The following is a 19,055-nucleotide window of genomic DNA, read 5'->3' as shown; positions in this document are numbered from 1 at the left end:
AGTCCTTGGACTGATTTCGTGGCTCGCAGCTGGATACGCTCCAGAGTGTCCTTATCCTTTTCGAGTGAGGGAAGAAATACTACGTTTCCGTGCTCTAAATGAGGACGAATAATGTGGAAGGTTCTTCCGTCAAACTGGCCAAAAATGCGCTTCAATGTTACCAGTGCAAGGTTTGCTCGAAAGGCATTTTTGTCACAGATAGCATGGTGCCTGCATATCCTCTTGGTTGCGTATCTCTCTCCAAAGTTTCACGTCATCAGCAAAAAGTAATAAGTCTGGGAATACCTGTTGTGGAAGATCATTTATAAAAATCAATAACAGAAGAGGTCCTAGTACTGAGTCCTGGAGGACCACACTAGGACATTCCATAGCCTGAGCTGAAGTGAAGTTAACCCTAACCTTTAATTGTCGGTTTTCAGATTTGAAATGGACCAATCAATTCGAGGTGGTATGATACCCATTCGTTTGAGCTTATTGATATGACATACATGGTTGGCACTATCAGAAGCTTTCGAGAAATCAAGATACATGATATCAACCTTCCCCCTGCGATCAAGGATGCTTGTCCATCTGTCCACCGCAGTCAGCAGGGTGGTTATACAAGATTAACCCTTCCTAAAACCATGCTCTTGGGGTGAGAAGAAATTTGAGGACAGAAAATAGTCATATATACCATCGCATACCAGGGACTCCATGATTTTTGAAGGTATAGAGAGAAGAGCTGCCGGTCGGGAACTTGAAGTTTCGCTGAGTCGACCTCGTTTGAAAATTGGTGTGATGTGAGCCGGCTTCAAATTTTCCGGTAGTTTGCCTCGGCCTAGCGAGTGTGAGGACATCACGCTAAGCGGTGTTGCCAGGACTGAAGCTGCTCCCCTTAGTATAGCAGAATGAACCATATCTGTGCCAGGAGAAGTGTCCTTTCTTAGGTGCTGCAGGTTCTCGAACACCAAGTCAGCGCTCAGGTTCACTTCGGAAAGTCCTGTGTAGTTGCAGATGCAGAAGTTGTCATCAGTATAGTTGATGTGGGTCGGATGAAATGTCCGGGAGTATTGTTCAGCCAAAAAGTTAGTGGCGTCGCCGTCGCTATTGGTCGACCTCAATAGTTTGAAAAAACAGCAAGTATAATAAACAAAGCGTCTGGTTTACCGTCTTCCATATTCAATAACAATGTATAAGTGGATATTTGTATGCAGAGACTAACTTGTTTGAAAACAAATTGTAAACAAAAAGTGAAACAAGGACTCTTTAGCGTTAAACAAATCCCTAAAATGAATAGTTTTATAGGTCATCGGTCAAAGATGATCTCATTAATAATGGTTTTACAGCTATGAATTAGTGTTTTAAACGAGCGTGAAGGGATTGAACATAACATTATAAAGTTATATTTAAGCACATGCATTCCAAAAAAAATGTAGCATATGTCTTGATGCGTTTGAAGATACGTTGTTGGAGCTGATTTTTTTGTCCGTCTGCAGATGTTGTCTAATAAGTTCACAAATTTTTGAGTTGAAACAGTCCCTAAGTTCCAACTTCGATATCATTTGCGACGAACTAGCGCAAACAAGTGGATCTATTCTCTTGTAGTTTTGGTGCTGGAGTAAGGACATAAAATCTTGGTGACAGCTGGGTCGTCAATTCACATCTTCTTCAGTCCCATCTACCCACAATACTTCGTGCGACCGTTTAGTACATATTAAACTTTCTGTTAATACGTGTACTGCTTCGTCAAATCCTTGATTTTGAACGTCTGATTTAATTAATTTGCTCTTTCTCTCACTTGAGGATAAAACTAGATCCTTGCCTAGCAGCAGTGATGTTTTTTGCCATCTGACTGTGATTATTTGATACCTCTTGATTCTTAGTCGTTGATTACGTTAGGATCACAAACAATTACATATATGCAAAATGTAACCGCCCAGATGTCTTGCTGTATTTTGATTTACTGGTGATCATTGGCACGTAATAAACTAAATATGTAAGATATCGTTGATATTGATTAAGATGTATTGATGTATTTTCCTGTTATTCCTTAGTTACACATTATATACTTCTGACACATATCACTTTGAAATGTGCTAGTTACTGTAAGAGTCATTGTGGATATGCTATGATATGACTGCCTAATATATAAGATCTTACGTGTGAGTCACAGCCTTGTCTACACAGACTCATCATATCGTGATAAGTAACAATATGATACTTAGGACGAACACATTTTGGCTAGGGATGGAGTAACATATAATGTAGAAAGGTATGGGTTGCATAAGAATGACCACGCCTGTACGTCCGAGCCGCACCGTTCCAATGGAATGAATGTTGCCGCATTCCATATAGTTGGCCTTTTTTCCGTCCTAAATCTGGAAAATCCATTTCCCCATTTATCTCATTTTCCGCTTTGAGGATTGTATGATTAGGACTCAATACCACTACATCAGCAAATTATGATGTAATAATACAGTGAGAACAACAAGGCCAGTACAACCTGAACTGTATTTCAGTCAGTAAAAATTCAATCAGCCAATCAGGAAAAATTGCAATCCGTTAAAATGCCTAAAATTAATGGATAAATATTCGAATTCGTATGCATACTGCAGATAAACATGAAAATCCAGAATTCGTTATACGAATAATCACACAGCAGTCAACATTCAGTCGTTATATGACCCTACAGTACCATATACAGTACAGGAAATTGGACGTGTGTAGGCTTACCTTGTAAACCAACGCTTGTTTAGATTTAATTTTGTAAAGGTCTTCATAAAGCTCCTTACCGTCTATTACGCAAACCGATCTCATTTCACATTGAGGGATATTCAGAAACAGGCGGGGTAAACAAAATATTATATGATTACTTATTGAACCAATCGGTTATTACACAGAAGGCTTCGTGAGCCCTTCTTAAGTCGGTCCTCTGTCACTGTACTATACTACTGAATACTTCTCAGTTGTCGCGAAACACATCATACTCAGCTGCTCATTGCCATATGAAATTAGTCACACAACTACAAAGAGCAAAAGGAATTTGATTAACGCCGACGAAGATTGAATAGGAATGTTCCCTAAACCCATTTAACTTCAGGAAGAAATCACTTGAGGAACATGAAGCACCCTAAAATAGGTTATATAACGACCCAAAAAGTTATGTTTACGTGCATTTGAAACTACTCTATAACTTCAGTTCATCCTTTTAACTATCTGGTATTTAATAAGATGGGTACATTACCGTGTAGTTTATACCATAATGCAACAAGCTAAAGTATACAAAACAGATATCCCCAGACTAAAATATGGTATGATGAACACTGAGAAAGTGTGAGGTTTTTGTTGCGTTAATATGATAGTATGTCGGATCATTGTGACACTTAGGTTGATCGATATTAATAGCCCGTAAAACTGAGAAACCTGATTTTTTCTTTTCCATATCCTATGCATAGATAGCTCATATGACGGCTACACTTGACCATTATTTTTCATTACCATTTTACAGAAAACGGTTTAACTAAGAGCAAGTTGATAGTTGACTTAATAGCTCAACCAATTAGAGTGAAAGGTCAAAAACTGTCAAGTTAATGCCAATTAATGACACTTTCACTGAGTAACATTTGCAAAAGACCATGGTTAAATATATTAATCGTGAATGCATCCGGCAGAACGCAGCTTGTCTTGTAAACTTCATTTTTCACTGAAATATTTGTACTGCACGAAAATTTATCGCAACAAAAAATGAGAACAGTATAAAAGTAAATAAATACAAAAACATTTTAATAATTATCTTATCATGTAAATACAACTCATAGGATATATACATCATTTACACGAAATTAAGCTACTGGATATAACAGTAGAAAGGTGAAAATATGAACAGAATTAATAAACGTTCAGTATTATACAAAAGAATCAGATATTTATCATTAAAAATGTTTCTTGCACAGATAGTAAGTTGTATAAAAACTTAAACGTTTCTGCACCAAAAAGGAAAACCAATTACGCCCAACCATCAAGCGGAGGTAACTCTGGCATCGTAATATTAGTTTGAGATAACAGGTACAATGCTTCCTTCACAGAGCGGGTTGCTTCTTTAATATTCTAGAAGAAAGAAATGATAAATTACGATTGGGGCTAGAGCCAGGTTATTTTGAACTAATGTTCTTTTATTCAACCAAAACGTATAACCGTATTGTTTAACTTAAAAAAGCCAGGTACAGTAAGTTACCCGGAAGCAAAACACATAATGTAACAATATCCTAAGGATGCAAATAAAAAAGTTATTGAGGACGAATATTATGGATTATTATAAGATACAGTTACGGTGATAACATAAGTAAAATATATTTAATTCATTTATGTTGGTTGTTTGAATGTTCTCGTTGATGTTTAAGACTGCAATCGGTCAGCCTTTTTCGGCGTACGTGCATACTATACCAATTTCCTCGATGCGTCCAGCTGACAAGTTCCATATGCGACGGAACGAGCGTTCTAGATTTCACTGCCAGCCACCATCCAACTCTGCATATAAAATATATTTGATTAGTTAGATGCTCTGGACGGTTTCCAAGCAATCTAATAAAAAATTATGACGGGGTGATTACTAGTTTGTAGTCTAGGTAGTACATGAAAAAGTTTCAGACCATACATTCGTGTGATGAGATTAAATTCAGGCAGCTGCTGTAAAACGATGAAGGTGAATTCAGTGCAACTAACCCTTATGTCATAAGTCGAAATCATAAACTGACGATCCCTACTCATTTTCCACCCAGTTCTAGTGTGTGTAAAACGTGCGATATAGAAGCCATCGAGTGTAGATTACGTCAAAGTCATAATCGGGTAATGTAGAATCTCAGACATCATATGCTTGTTTTAAGGGACATATTGTCTGGATAACGATGTGTTCTATATTAGCATAACTATCTTCTGGTCATTATTATTCGTGCACGTATGACCTGAACAGCATGCATGTCATCCAATACTGAATACATTTTTAAGCAATTAATAAAATATCAGTGCATTGTTTAGGGGTACTTCAACAACAGATGTTTTTGATGTCAAGTGATAATGACCGTTGCTCAAAGATATATGCGACAGTGAATGAACGTACATTTACAGCATTTATGACTAGAATGAAATCTAGTCTGCTTCTTGCCAATCGATCCTCTATAAACTTTTCCGAGTTGTGTTATGTGATAGCGCCAACACTTTAAAACAAATAGTAGGTGATGTAAAGAGCGATAAGATAATACATCATGTAGGGCTTTTTCTGAACAGTTGCCCTAACTGACTTATTTTAGTATGTTGGAATATTTTCCGTTGGTCATACCCTTGAAGATAATTTTCTGAACAGGATTTCGCTTTCAGAGTTGGAAGTCGGTTATTTGAACAAAGCGACTTGTAATGTTTCTAGTGATGGAGATCAAAGGTTTTCAACTACACCAGGAAAGGCTGCAACCCAGTTTAGACGATAAGCGTCTTCATTTTAACCCTGAAACTGACCAGGAAGTCTGTTTAAAATATATATTTCGCTAGGAGTCACAAACATCCAGTCTTTCCTAAAGTTTTCCATTCGAAAAAAGTTTTGTGAAAGACATTCACTAAACATGTTAACATTTATTATGATTCTATGATTTTATAATGCCACTGAATTCCCTGATGGCAAATAACCACTTAAAGCGGGATCTTTCGACAGAATGCGATAACATGATAGTTGTTTAAAGTGTTTTGATATAATTTACTGAAAATCATTGGTAATAACAAGAGAAGATTCAGCATGAATTTCCATGTATATTTTTCGATGAGTTGTCCAGAATCCGATAATGAACAATGTAGACACATATAACATCTATATCTGCTGTACTAAACAGCTGTTATAGGATGAAATAGAAGTATAATGTGTGTTTGATAATGACTGATTGCTAAACACTTCTCCAGTAGGATGAAACAATTTAGTAAATGACGTCAATGTTAGTAATATATAGAAATTGCACTTATTGAGGAAACTATAAAATATCTAACGAGTAGGTCATCGTTTCCTCTACTTTGTGATAACAGTTATAATAGTATGACAAAAAAGTCTCATAATAGAGATATTAAATGTTATAGATGTTCATAATCTAACATATGAATGTGTACAGGCTTCTTACATCGGATACACAGACAGCTAAAATCGAAATTTGGACAACGGGAATTCCATAATTAAAGACAAATTAAAAAAATGTAGATACACCCGTTTTTCATACTTCTGTAAATATTGAAAAAGGTTGCTCGCTACTTGGGTGCTCTAATTAGTGCTACTATTTTTACAAGCCGGTTTAGATAGATTATTAAGAACCAACTGACAATTTAGATTATTCACTTTGATGTCAAGGTTTCTGAGTCGTCCATAACTGACTGCATTACACTTCAACATTTTCCATTTTTATGGTTGAAAGGTTCAGGAAGATTAGGTCAACGTGAAGATAGTTTTTCATCACACATTCGAATCAATTGGATAACTACTGAAAACAAGGACCAGTTAAATATTGCTCACTTATAATCTTATTCAAAATCGAACGACGGAGCTTTAAATTTTGTGGGATGTTACATAAACACACCATTGAGCCGGAATCCGATATTCCATATTTCCATCTTGATTACAACTGCTCATTCTACATGAAGTAGGAGTTGATGATTTCATACAGAACTACAATGTACACATCACGATTGAACCATCTAACTCAGACAATACAAGCAATTGCTTCAACTGAAAATCTATTTCATCATGTTATGAAAAAAATATTTTGAACGCTCGTTCATATACAAATGTACCAAAAGTCAATTACTAATTTGAACGACCACACCTTGTATTTCAGTGAAACAGAATTCGATAAATGTTAATAAAACAGTCAGGTTGGAGTATTTATACTACATAGAAATGATTGACTATTGTTAAAATATTAGAAAAGGAATTACAACTCACGTTTTTTTGTTTATCAAGTATGTCAGCCACAGAGGAATTAAAAGTATCCGTTGGATCAGGATTACAAATTTTATAAGCTAATGATGAGATATCTGGTGAACAATGACCAATTAATGCATAAACTTCCCATAGACTACTTTCTAATGCTCTAGATGAATCAAAATTATCTGCTTCCCAATTATAAGGATCACCAATTGATTGTGCCTAGAGAAAAAAAAATAGGACACCATATGCAATTACTTGTATTTGACAAATTTTGTTTAACGACAAAAATAAAAAAATATTGTAGAATGTAATGAATTTATAACATCATCTCATAGTAGGTATTATTCTTGTTTTACAAAACAACAAATGAATATATATCCCTATTATGTATTGGCAAAATCTTCATTTTCATAAACAGGACAGTTGTAGAAAAAGAAAATAGAAAGCTTACATTTAATACATTTGGTAAACTATTATCATCCGATTGAATATTATTTAATTTTTGTGATTTTTTCTGTTTAGAATTAATTAAAACACGACAATGAGGATGATTCTGTAAACCATTGAAGATGATTAAAAGTATTGCAGGTGTAATTGTAATTGGACTAAATAAAGATAATTGAGAAAGTCGTTTTATGAATGATGCAACAACTGCGGTAGCTAAATGTCTGGAGAAAAAAAACAAGAACAACAACATAATCAGAAACAATAATAGAGAATTCCAGGAAACAACAAATGAAGTTTTCAGAATTATCAAAAAATAAAAACACTGATAACTAACAAATAGACAACACATATATGTTATAAAGAACAATAAAAGTTAGAATAATCTTAACAACAGAAACTTCATAGAATACAAGTATAAAATAAGGGAAAAGTCGGGTAACTAGTTGTCATTTAAAGAAAGAAACAAAAACAATAAATTGATTACGTACAAAAAATAGAATGATAACTGTTGGAACATGACATTTTTACATTATTTTCAACAATAAAGTAAACTCAATAGTGGAGATCATGAGTCAATTGAAGCTAGATCATGATGGAAAACCTGTAAGCACTGGACAAAATTCAGTATAATTAAAATCTGCAATGGATATGTCTAGTTATATCTCAGCCGGAAACGTTAAAGCTTCTATGTCATTCTTTAATTAAAATCTACTGTTTAATGTATAATAAAAGGCAACTCAATGCACGGAAAATTTGACCGGAATTCCTGGGTACGATACAATTAATTGACATGATACAGTTGAGAATAACTCTGGTGTGATTTTTAAATTCACCTATCGAAAATAGAAAATTCCATATTGGATTGTTTGAAGTTAGACATTAACACCTTTGGATGTCGGCTCAGTGGTCTAGAGGTTAAGCGTTCGCGCGCGAGACCGATAGATCTTGGGTTCGTATCTCGCGAGGTGTGCACTGCTGAGGGGTTCCACAATGGGAAGAAATGGCCGTCCACTGCTTCCAGGTTTTTCATGGAAGTCTAGCTTCAACTGACTCATGATCTCAATTATTGAAATAAAGTAAACTTTTATTGTGTTTGATGTATTATACTATGAATAATTATGAAATGATAAACAACTGGCGTGAATTAGTTTTCACTATTTTAACGTGGATGGCTTGAGTTCATTTTTGAATGTTTCCATTAGCAAAGATTATTCATACTATTAATAATAATCTTATGGTCTGCCAAAGTTTATGAATCACCTATTTTGGGAGTTCAGAAGTATTATTATTTGATATTTATCTTGGCGAAGTAGTTATACATTTTAACTTCATGAGATACTCAGAGACTATTATACAAAGCTTGCAGGCTAAATACTATAAAACTTAAGCAAAAACACCACTTTACTTGGAATTTTTGCTGATTCTTATGGGTTGGTATATAAATAAAATCTCGGCACAGATTCAGAAATCTCATCTGGCCAGAAAAAGTTCTATCAAGACTGCACATACGTATTACGTAGTCATAAGTTATAAATAGGAAGCTAACAAACAGTATTTTAGTCGAATTAAAATCGTTTCATATTAAGAGATCACTATAATGAACACTTACATGGAGCTTAAATAAACATCTAAATCAATCAGAAAAGGTTCAACATCTGGACATTCAAACAAAGTTTCATCCAATAAACGATACAGTCGAATGTACAAACGTGGATAATTGAAATCACCTTTTTGAATTAAACCGAGTACTGCATGACAAACTGCACGAGACCAACTAGTTGGAAATTTTGTCAATTCTGTTTGAGACAATTTATTCTCTGGATCAGGATCAAAAATTGGTATAATGTGATCAGCTAATAAGCGAATTTCAGCTAAGCGATTCATGCCTCCATTACCCAAATACCGTACGGATTCTAGACGTACGTCATCTGATAACTAGGTGAGCGAATAAAAAAGAATAATGAAAGTGATGAATACTATGAATCGACGTGTAAAAATTACAAGGATTGTATAAATTCATGCAAGTAGCTTGAAGTCTAATAAGCGTTAATGCTTCCTGCATGATTTTTAACATGTGAATTACGATTTCGTACCCCTTTTGTAATCACTGCTATCTGCATATATATAGAAGAATAAACACCACAGGATAGAATTAATAATCAATTAATTAGATTAATATACAAATTATCACTTGTCATACAAATGACTTAAGCAATTCAATTACAAATTCACTATGAAGAGTGAAAATAAAACAGTACTAAGTATCTGATACAAATGTAATTTGAACCATAAATTATTATTATTATTATTATTATTCAAACAGTAACATTAATTAAATACTGCAACAATGATGATTCATTAGATTAACAGGATAGTTTATGATATAATTAAGGACATTTACATTAACATACAGTTTACAGTTATTTGAATATCAACTGTTGAGCATTGTAGAAAAATACGAAATTATCACAGTAACTTTTATTAACTAATCTAGAATGTCATATATTAACTGCATCACACAAGAATATCTAGACGTTGGGGGTTTACTGAATTCAAACTATTTTTAAGGAATTCAAGTACATAGATAAACAACCTCATTTAATAAAGTAGCAAACAATAATTATCACACAAGTGTCAATGTAAAGAGGGGAGTATCACCTGCCTATCTAATGAGGCGATAGGATGCAGAAAGAATATGATCGGTTTGTTAGGCAGAAAATCAGACAGAAATTGTAATGGATAATTCTGATGGAAAAGAACTCTAGAATTTTGTCTCAAATATTTATTCTTACTTCATCATTAATTCTGCTTAACTGTTAGTCCTATTGAGTATAGAAATAAAAGTTACCAATTTCATTAAGAAATAGATTCAGATAACAAAGGAGTTCAGCAACCACATAATTCGGATTTTCTACATTTAAATAACTAACAAAATAGTTGAAAATACATCCTCGAAATGAATTTAATTTGATTGGTTGTGGAAGTTCAACCAATGACATTTCACCATACCGAGTTTATCAACAACGGAGAACAAATATCTAATATTGTTGAAATCATAAGACGATCTAAGTTACACTACAGAAAACCTGGAAGCAGTGTGATATGGTGCGTCAATCAGAAGTAGCCTAATCAGGTCAATCGACAGCGATCAAAAATGACTTCGAGAAGTGAATTTCATTGGCTAAGAAATAGATTGATTTCCTAAGGGGTAGAGTTGTGTATAGCTAAATGAGTATTTGTGCATTATATTCAGTAGCCCAATATACTTTCTTGCTTAATCTTGTGTTTTCGTTCAATTAGTCAGTTGGGGGGAGGGTTAGCGAGTAGTACATTGTATCGGATTTGAGACACCACCCGTCACAACACACTGGACGGTCGTTTCGTTCTAGTATAGGACTCCCTAACAGTACGCATCCACGATTCCACACGTAGGACTCGGACCTAGGACATTTGGTGGCGCTCGAAAACTTAATCTCCAAACTACTGAATTGGCGTCCAACAGTGTTAATGTCTAACATCAGTCAATCAGTGACATTGCACGACCATTTCCCATTATCTTCGGTGGATAGCCACCTCACATCCAACATGTGTTAGCTCTACTGGTTGGCATTTCGCAATGACGTTATTTTTTCTTGGTTCCCGAAGTTTAACAATAACATTCTCTTTTCTTACATGGATAGTAAGGGTTCTCGTATGTGAGACCAGTTTTTCTTTGTTTATTTAGTGGGTTAAAATAATGTTACTCTAAACAATTAGATCATAATAGGCTTGTGAAATTCGTAGAGTTAACGCTTATTCTCTACCCTATTAAGAGCGTAACATATTTCTAGCTCTAGCAAAGAGTGCAGTTAAAAGTCAATTACACAAATCTGTATTCGGTAAGTCAGTTAAAATGATATTACAGATTCACCATGTTTAAATGTGTTGATAAAGTGGGAAGTCGAGGAAGAAAGTTGGGGGCGGCCAAACCAAAACGTGGCATTAGTGCTTGAAGTCACTAGCTTCTAGTCTGAGCCATGTTGGTAATTGCAGACTACTTGTTTGAGGTCCGCGTGACTATCGTAACCAATGGTTGGAGATTCTTGGTGACATGGCTCAGAATCGATCACAATGGCGTAGGTGTATGCACTCTCTATCTTCCCTTAATCTATGAGATTTACATTGCTTTATATCTTTATTTCTACCAACTAATTCTTTCTTTTTGTACTGTATCCTTATATGTTATCTTTTTCTTATATATGACCACCATTGAAGTAACTACCTCTATGAATTTAATGTCCATCTTGTTGTGCTAATGAGGTATGGCAACTTGGACCGATGCACATATGTGCCTGGTCCTACGTTGTAACTGACTGACTGACTGAAGTCGAGGAATGTCAAACCATAATGTTTCTTAAATTCAAGTAGATAAATGCGAAAATAATGTCATGACACGAAAGGTATTTAATGCTGTACATATTTTACGAACTAAAATTTATTAGGGAAATTGCGTGTATATCCAATATCTAGTTTGTTTATAGAATTTATTATAGTAATTAATAACAACATACTGAAGTATCTCAGCATTCACTTACAAAGTTTGATGAAGGTGTAAGTCACATTTATTGTTTGAAGCTTTTCGTTATTATATTGTCTCTAATTCAGTAGTGGACGGAAAAAGTTAAAATGATCAGTTGTTTGTACGTTAATTATACAGACAAACCAACTATACATCTGCCGATTTCACTATGCATTTTTTGTAAATTAATGATCATTTACAACTTTATTGTCAGAAATAATTATAATGTATAAATAAACATAGTAAAACTAACTTCGTTGTTTAGAAACGATATCCATACTTGAGTGAAATAATGACGTAGATGGGAATGTTTTGAATGCCGAAATAAATCACTTTTTGCTACAATAACAAGAAATATATATCATTATTTTTTTTACAAAGAATTAAACTAATATTATCAATTAACTGACTTTGAATTGTTTTAAATGATAATACCTGATGGAATATTTGTTATATCATCAAGGAATAAACCAAATAATGATAAAAAGAAAATCAGTGTGATTATAATAAAAGGTTGCAACTAATTTACTTCGGGCGATTTATACTAGCTGTATGACAGATATATCTAATAGGTTCACAATTGTATACATTTAGCTACTCATTTGTAAAATCAGTTCAACTATAAGAATTGGTTTAAACACTTATAAGTAAATGGCCGATATTTTAATGTACATACGATTTAGTATGGTACTGATTGACACCGGTAAAAGGTGAATTTAGTTTGATGAAAATCACAACAGAGAATCATTTACTCGAATATCAACAACACTTTTTTGGATAGAAAACAAAACTACTTACGTTTTGGTGGTTCGCCCAGAAATTCTGATGGTTTTTTCTCAGGTTTAAGCAGTAAATCAAATATGGATAATACATTTCTATAAAAATTGTCGGACTTGTTTCAATAAAATGAGATGAGAAAAACATATATTAATTTTAAATCATGGTTATTATTTACTATTTAATATGTAAAATAAAAAGGCATTAAGATTTTTGCACACAAACAAATCTGCCAACGTGAAATGAGATGAGTGGAATAGTGATATAAATAGTATAACAATAATAGTAATAATAACACTATAAGTAATATTTATATTAAACACAATCACGGATGACTTTATAAGCTTGGTATCCTGTTCGTGGGGAAAGTAAGACAAACATATAATGGAAGGGCCATTAATCCTGATCATTCAGTCATTACTGATGGTGTTGTAAACTACATTTGATTAATTACTGGGTAGTGAACAATGTCATATTTGTCTGGTCCTTTGGTGTTGATTAAATTCCATAAATCAATTTATAATGTGGTCACTGGTTTAAGTAATTAGCTATCGTGTGTAATATGTTAAGATACTAGGGGATTGGATATAGTTGGCAGGAAGCCTTAGATCTGTGTTTCGTTTTATTTGACACTTATCGGTAAGGTATACCTGTACTCTTGAGGGAACTGGTGGTGTCGTAAACTACTAAGTTGTATAGCATCTAACCACAGTTGTGATTTACAAACAGATTATGAAGCATGATGATTATGTATCACACGAAACTAATCATATAAGAGCACTGGGATAGTGTACGTCAAAATTCCTAAGTCATTGACGTTGTAAGATGAATCTGTAGTGATCTACTTTTATCAAGAGAACGAGATTGGTATAATTGAAACAGTTATTATTATAACCAATTCTACCAGGGATTGTTTTACCGTACTTGTTTGTTTAACTGTACCAAAATACATACATTCTTCAGTTGCTTGTGACCCTGCACGAATTCGGTTACGCTCAGTGACCACACTTGTAACCTGGCACGATCTCGGTATTCTTTCAATACCACGAGATCGCCAACAAATACATCTCGACTACAGCCATCAACTGCCTTCTGATATTTGGCCTATGGGGATCTTATCGGTTAACTGGCACGTAGTCTTCCTGTAGTGGTGGTCATAGTCAACCGCGACTCGACGTCACACTATAAATAAATCAGTGAATGACAATCCACACTGTTCAAATACTTGTCACATTACCTCAGAAGCATTATTTACCAAGTACAGTCACTGATGTACGAAATGATATGATTATACTTAAAACCCGAAGCAGAACCATCAAGCAAAACTCAGTGTAACTAAGTCTCAGTGGGGAAGTGTGTAACAGGTATAGGGTACGTTGGTCTTAAACCCCACACGAGAACGTTAATTAAAAAGACTAATTCATGAATTCCATGGATTAACTTACAAACTAACCTTTATTTTAGCCGATTGCTTTATCTGTAACAACTCAGTATTGATAACACGTAGAATAAAATAGGTACAATCCAAGTAGGCAGATGCACACTTCAATTCAGAAAAATACGACTCTGAAGCCAATGAATCATTTGGCAAGCATAACATAACATAAGGCTAAGTACAATAAAACATAAAACATACGATTATTAGAAGTGTATCGGTCTGTTGATTCAATTATATTGGAGTAATATGATTAACATTTATGAGTTAAGAAAAGCATTTTAAAAATAAACAATTTAGTATTATTGAAGAAATAATGACTGTTTGTTGCAAATCAATTTGATGAACCTTAATGCAATTAGACTATCAAAAGATAAAAACAGCAATATTGTGTGAATAAGTAACTTTTGATAAAGAGTTCATTTAGGTAAGTGGATAATATGCAGTTTATAATGTCTAACTATGGCTGGTGAAGTTGACGTTACACCTGTTACCCCTCTCAGAGGAGCATAGGCTGCCAACCACGATTCTCCATCGAACTCTGTCCTGGGTAATCCTTTGCAGTTGCTATTCATTCTTTTCATGTCTGCTTCCAAGTCCTGAATCAATGTGTTCCTTGGTCTTCTTCTTTGCCTTTCCCTTCAGGATTCCAAGTGCTTGCCTTGTGATGCAGTCTGATGATTTCAGCAATGTACATCTTATCCATCTCCATCGTCTTTTCCTAATTTTGAGTTCGAATGGAAGCTGGTTTGTTCTCTGCCATAGTAAGTTGTTGCTGATGGTATCTGACCAACGGATATGGAGTATCTAGCCTAAACAACCGTTTATAAATACCTTTATCGTTATTATGGTTATAGTAGTACTCCGCGTTTCAGCTCCGTAGAATACAACTGTCTGGACGTTTGTATTGGAAATTCTGACTTTGATGTTGGCTGACAGTTGTTTTGAGTTTTACATGTTCTTTAAATGTAAGAATGCTGTCCTTGCTTTGCCAATCCTTGCCAGGACTTTTAGTATATTAATATACAAATTTACTTATCTTTTGATTTATAATGAGAATTAGTAATGAAAGTATAAATGAAAGGTAGGGGAAATGTATCTGATGACGAAAAGAGCAGATCACCTTACCACTGCAAAACCTATGGATGCTAGTTAGGATGGAAGTCAGGAAGTAAAATCCTCAAAGTAGTCATTAAAAAACATGGCTTCGTATTATGGTATTTGGGTCGTAAGTTTGAGTTGTGAAATTATTGAGTATGACCTGGAGAACAATATAAAGTAGTGTTGTTTTTATTTTATGTACCTCGATTTTAAATAGGATACAATGACGGTTGGAGATGTGCTGTGCCCAAATACAACTTATAACAAAAGGAACATGAACCGAAGTATTTGTACGTTTTCTCCTGGTATAATCATCTGATTTAAAGAAATTTAAGCTAAACCAGAGAAAAAATGAATGTCATGGAAGGTGTGTATTTGATACATGTGGGATTTTAGCACTTCCAGTCAAAATTGCGATTAGCTGAACAGCAAATATACTTAGGTGCATTCTGTGACATTAAGGGTTATGGCTATTTATTATTGCGTATTTCTAATATAATTTGAGATCTTCCATAAACTTTTTTATGAATGAGCGCATTTCAGAAAAAATGGTTTCTTAATACACTAGTATTTGAACTATACTATATCTTACAACCGTCAAGTGATTTTTGGCTTTAAAGTGAAACGTAAGCATTTTAGTCATTTTACATGAAAAAAAAAAACACTGAAATCATAGAGATTATATGATTAAGCACTTTATTATCTAATGAACAAAGAGTTTATTTATGGGCAATAAATTTTTTAGCAAAGGAAATTCAGTTTTTATACATTCATACAACAAAATAGATGCTGATCAGCATTAACTTGTAAAAAGAACTGAAGCTGCTTGGTTTTGTGGGACTGCGAATAAATGATAAACTAACGGTTCACAAAAAAAACTAATAAACGCAATATTCTGTAATAAATGAAAAACAATACATTTACAAAATCCTATGTAAAATCATCTTACTCTTATCGTCTCGTAAATCACGTTTCCTCTTAACGCATCGCACAGCCCCATTACCTGTTCGAGAAGAAAAATTGCGATAATAGACGTGAATTGGCACATATAAACCAAGTACAGAAATGTCGTAAAAAATGACCTAACTGAGGTTATTACTACTGGTGACCAGAAATATAAGGAGGTATGAATATTGCAATTAACATTCCCGACCATTTTTGATAAGGAATAGGGCTAAACAGGGTTGCTAATTCTGGTGATGTAACTTTTCAATCGACGTAACAGTACATGTGCAATACTTTTCACCTTATTAACACCTTTATTAATCGCTAAATGGAAAGCCCCATCTTAAGTTAACAATCGAAATGACTTTCATAATACTTTTGAAGGGTTAACGCTTCTAGTCGGCAAGGGAAAGATAATGGTATTTTGGGTGGATTTTTGTGGCGATATCGACAAGGTTGAACTTGAAAGTGAGTGTGATGAATTAGCTGTTACTGAAATGACGAAGTAAAGATTTAGTCTGACAGCCAGGTCTCAATTCTATTGAAGACAGTGTGACCTCCAGTATTTGCATCATCCGAATCGTTATTTTCTGAATGATATCCAACCATGTTTGCTTTCCTCTGTAATACTTTGCATTGAAGCATGCGACTTTAGAGTAGAATAATTTAATTCCACGGATCGACTGTGTTGCCTATTGAAACCAATTTGAAAAGTGGTTTTTGTCAATAGATCGATCTCGTGAAAATGTATCCACCGAAAATCCATCTATAAACATGAATTCACCTGAGGGAGTTGTAAAAACCCTGATTCCAAACCAATCGTGCACATGAACTCCAGGGTCCTGAGGAAACAAATGGCGTATGAACCAGTTATTGGTCACCGGCTACCACAGAACTGAATCTCTTTATATTGCTCCACTGCCTTGTGGATTAGACCTTTGGGTCAAAGGCTTCAGGTGTGGTCTCCTAAGAAAACTACCTGTTTCGATTCGGGCACCAGGACAGCATCCCAGCCTTCACAAAACTCGAATGATCTATGTGGCGAATATCTATTGGTGCTTACTTGTGCCAATATTTTTTTTAATAAATAAATAAGCATTCAACCACCGTGCATCATAAGACACATTCTAATGGACGAGACTCTGTTTAGCGATTTTAAATATTCCAAAACGTTTATTATTCATCAAATCTGGGACATTCATCTCCACACAATTGTCGAAAATACATGGTTGGAAGATAATCACGTTGAATGAAATAATTTACAATGATTACAGCATTGAAAACCACCGTTGCAACAGCTAGGATAAAATGACTTTAATATAATTGTTAGTCGTGACCTAAAAGTGAGAACATCCTGAATTACATTTGCTGTCGTAGTTTTGATGTCATCTTTATATACCACCCCGAGCTCCTAGGTTTGGATGAATCTTGGGGAATTTTGGGGAAATCCCCAAACTCGAATGACGTTGACCAAGTTTAAAGGGGAATTTTGAGGTTTTTATGCCATTTCCCCAAAGTTTACTATAGCGTCTTCCCCAAAATTCCCCCGAAATTGGTAGCTCAGGACATCGTTCAAATGCTTTAGTAAATACTCCGATGCACAGAAGCCCTCTAGAAAGATTAGCACTAAACGTTAACAATAATCAGCAAACACGTTCCACAATAAACATGTACAGAATCCAAATACCAACAAAATATTACGTAAAACAACGGATCCCAGTGATAAACTTGTGGAAAACTTGAACTTAAAAATGTTCTGAACCTATTTATTTGGAACTAACTTTTACCTTCCTATCTCATTAGTATATACTATTTTACTATCTATTTTACCACCTTTGTAGTATCAAATAACAAACCTCAAAGCATGTCACATAAGTCAACCGCAAAATTGAAGCTAGGAACAAGCAAATGACAATCAAATAGTTCTAAACCAAAAACTTTGATAAAAACTTCTAATTTACCGCGACTATAGCACGAGGTGCTCGGGATGGGTTCAAAATTACCTCCTTTAAACCGACGACCTTTAACAATCGTGTTCACCGCGGATATTTTGTGTTTAAAGTAATTGAGGTCAATCTCAAGAAATACATGTAATAAACTTACACTTGTTAATAAGCGAAATTGATAACTATCATAAACGTAATTGATGGGATGAGATTTTGAAATCGTTACAATGCAGGAAGCACAGTGAAATTTGGAACATACTATATATATATATATATATATATATATATATGTACGGATGATTGAAAGAATGAAAATAAGGGAATTAAACGACAGGTGTGTTTTATATTAAGTCATCTCATGAGTAAGAGACTTATATTGATTTCTGGTGTTCTAAACATCAGGTTATCCGTGTATGCCTTAAAATTCCAAAAACATTCAAAAATTCAATATCTAGTGTGTTTTTTCGTTTCCAATGAAAAATTCGACCCTTTTGTTGTTCAAAAGATGAATTACGGTGCTTATCTAAGCAAAGACAACAAGTTATCGATGAGTTGAAGGATTTGATCTGTGTATAAATTATGACACTTACTTACGCTACTAAAATGATATACCAAATGTGACATTGCAAAACGGCCATAATATAACCACTTAACTTATAAGACTACGTTGAAATCATATCATTATCAATACTGACTCAATCTACGTTACAGTAATCAGGGTACCTGTTATGAGGATGTTAATCAACTGTTTGTCGCAAATCAGATGTTACTGGATGGGGAACATGAAGTTAACAGTTTCTTCAGGTGAAGCACAGACAAAACAAAACACATCCATTCAACTGTGGTTGTCATTATCTAGCCTTAAAACACTCTACATACAGCAGAATGTTTTGAAAATTATGAAACAGGGAA

At 34.3% G+C, this 19,055-nt stretch overlaps 1 protein-coding gene across 2 annotated transcripts; it reads right to left on the bottom strand.

Annotated features, from left to right (window-relative positions):
* Positions 1-3,360: 3,360 nt before the first annotated feature.
* NOC4L_1 (Nucleolar complex protein 4) lies at positions 3,361-18,249 on the bottom strand. Of its 2 annotated transcripts, XM_051212005.1 has the most exons (9): positions 18,159-18,245; positions 16,202-16,255; positions 14,170-14,325; positions 12,738-12,831; positions 12,193-12,278; positions 8,991-9,316; positions 7,386-7,602; positions 6,950-7,153; positions 3,361-4,086 (listed from the first exon to the last, which is right to left on the bottom strand). In XM_051212005.1, the coding sequence occupies exons 2-9, from the start codon at positions 16,250-16,252 to the stop codon at positions 3,985-3,987; spliced, it is 1,236 nt and encodes a 411-aa protein (XP_051073305.1). In that variant the 5' UTR covers positions 16,253-16,255; positions 18,159-18,245; the 3' UTR covers positions 3,361-3,984. The 2 variants fall into 2 exon arrangements, with proteins under 2 accessions (XP_051073305.1, XP_051073304.1); XM_051212006.1 differs by having other exon boundaries at positions 12,738-14,325; positions 18,159-18,249.
* Positions 18,250-19,055: the final 806 nt, after the last annotated feature.

This window comes from Schistosoma haematobium, chromosome 1, assembly GCF_000699445.3.
Source record: "Schistosoma haematobium chromosome 1, whole genome shotgun sequence".
NCBI lineage: Eukaryota > Metazoa > Platyhelminthes > Trematoda > Strigeidida > Schistosomatidae > Schistosoma > Schistosoma haematobium.
Note: the sequence above shows the minus strand (reverse complement) of the source record. Positions and strands in the feature narration are given on the sequence as shown.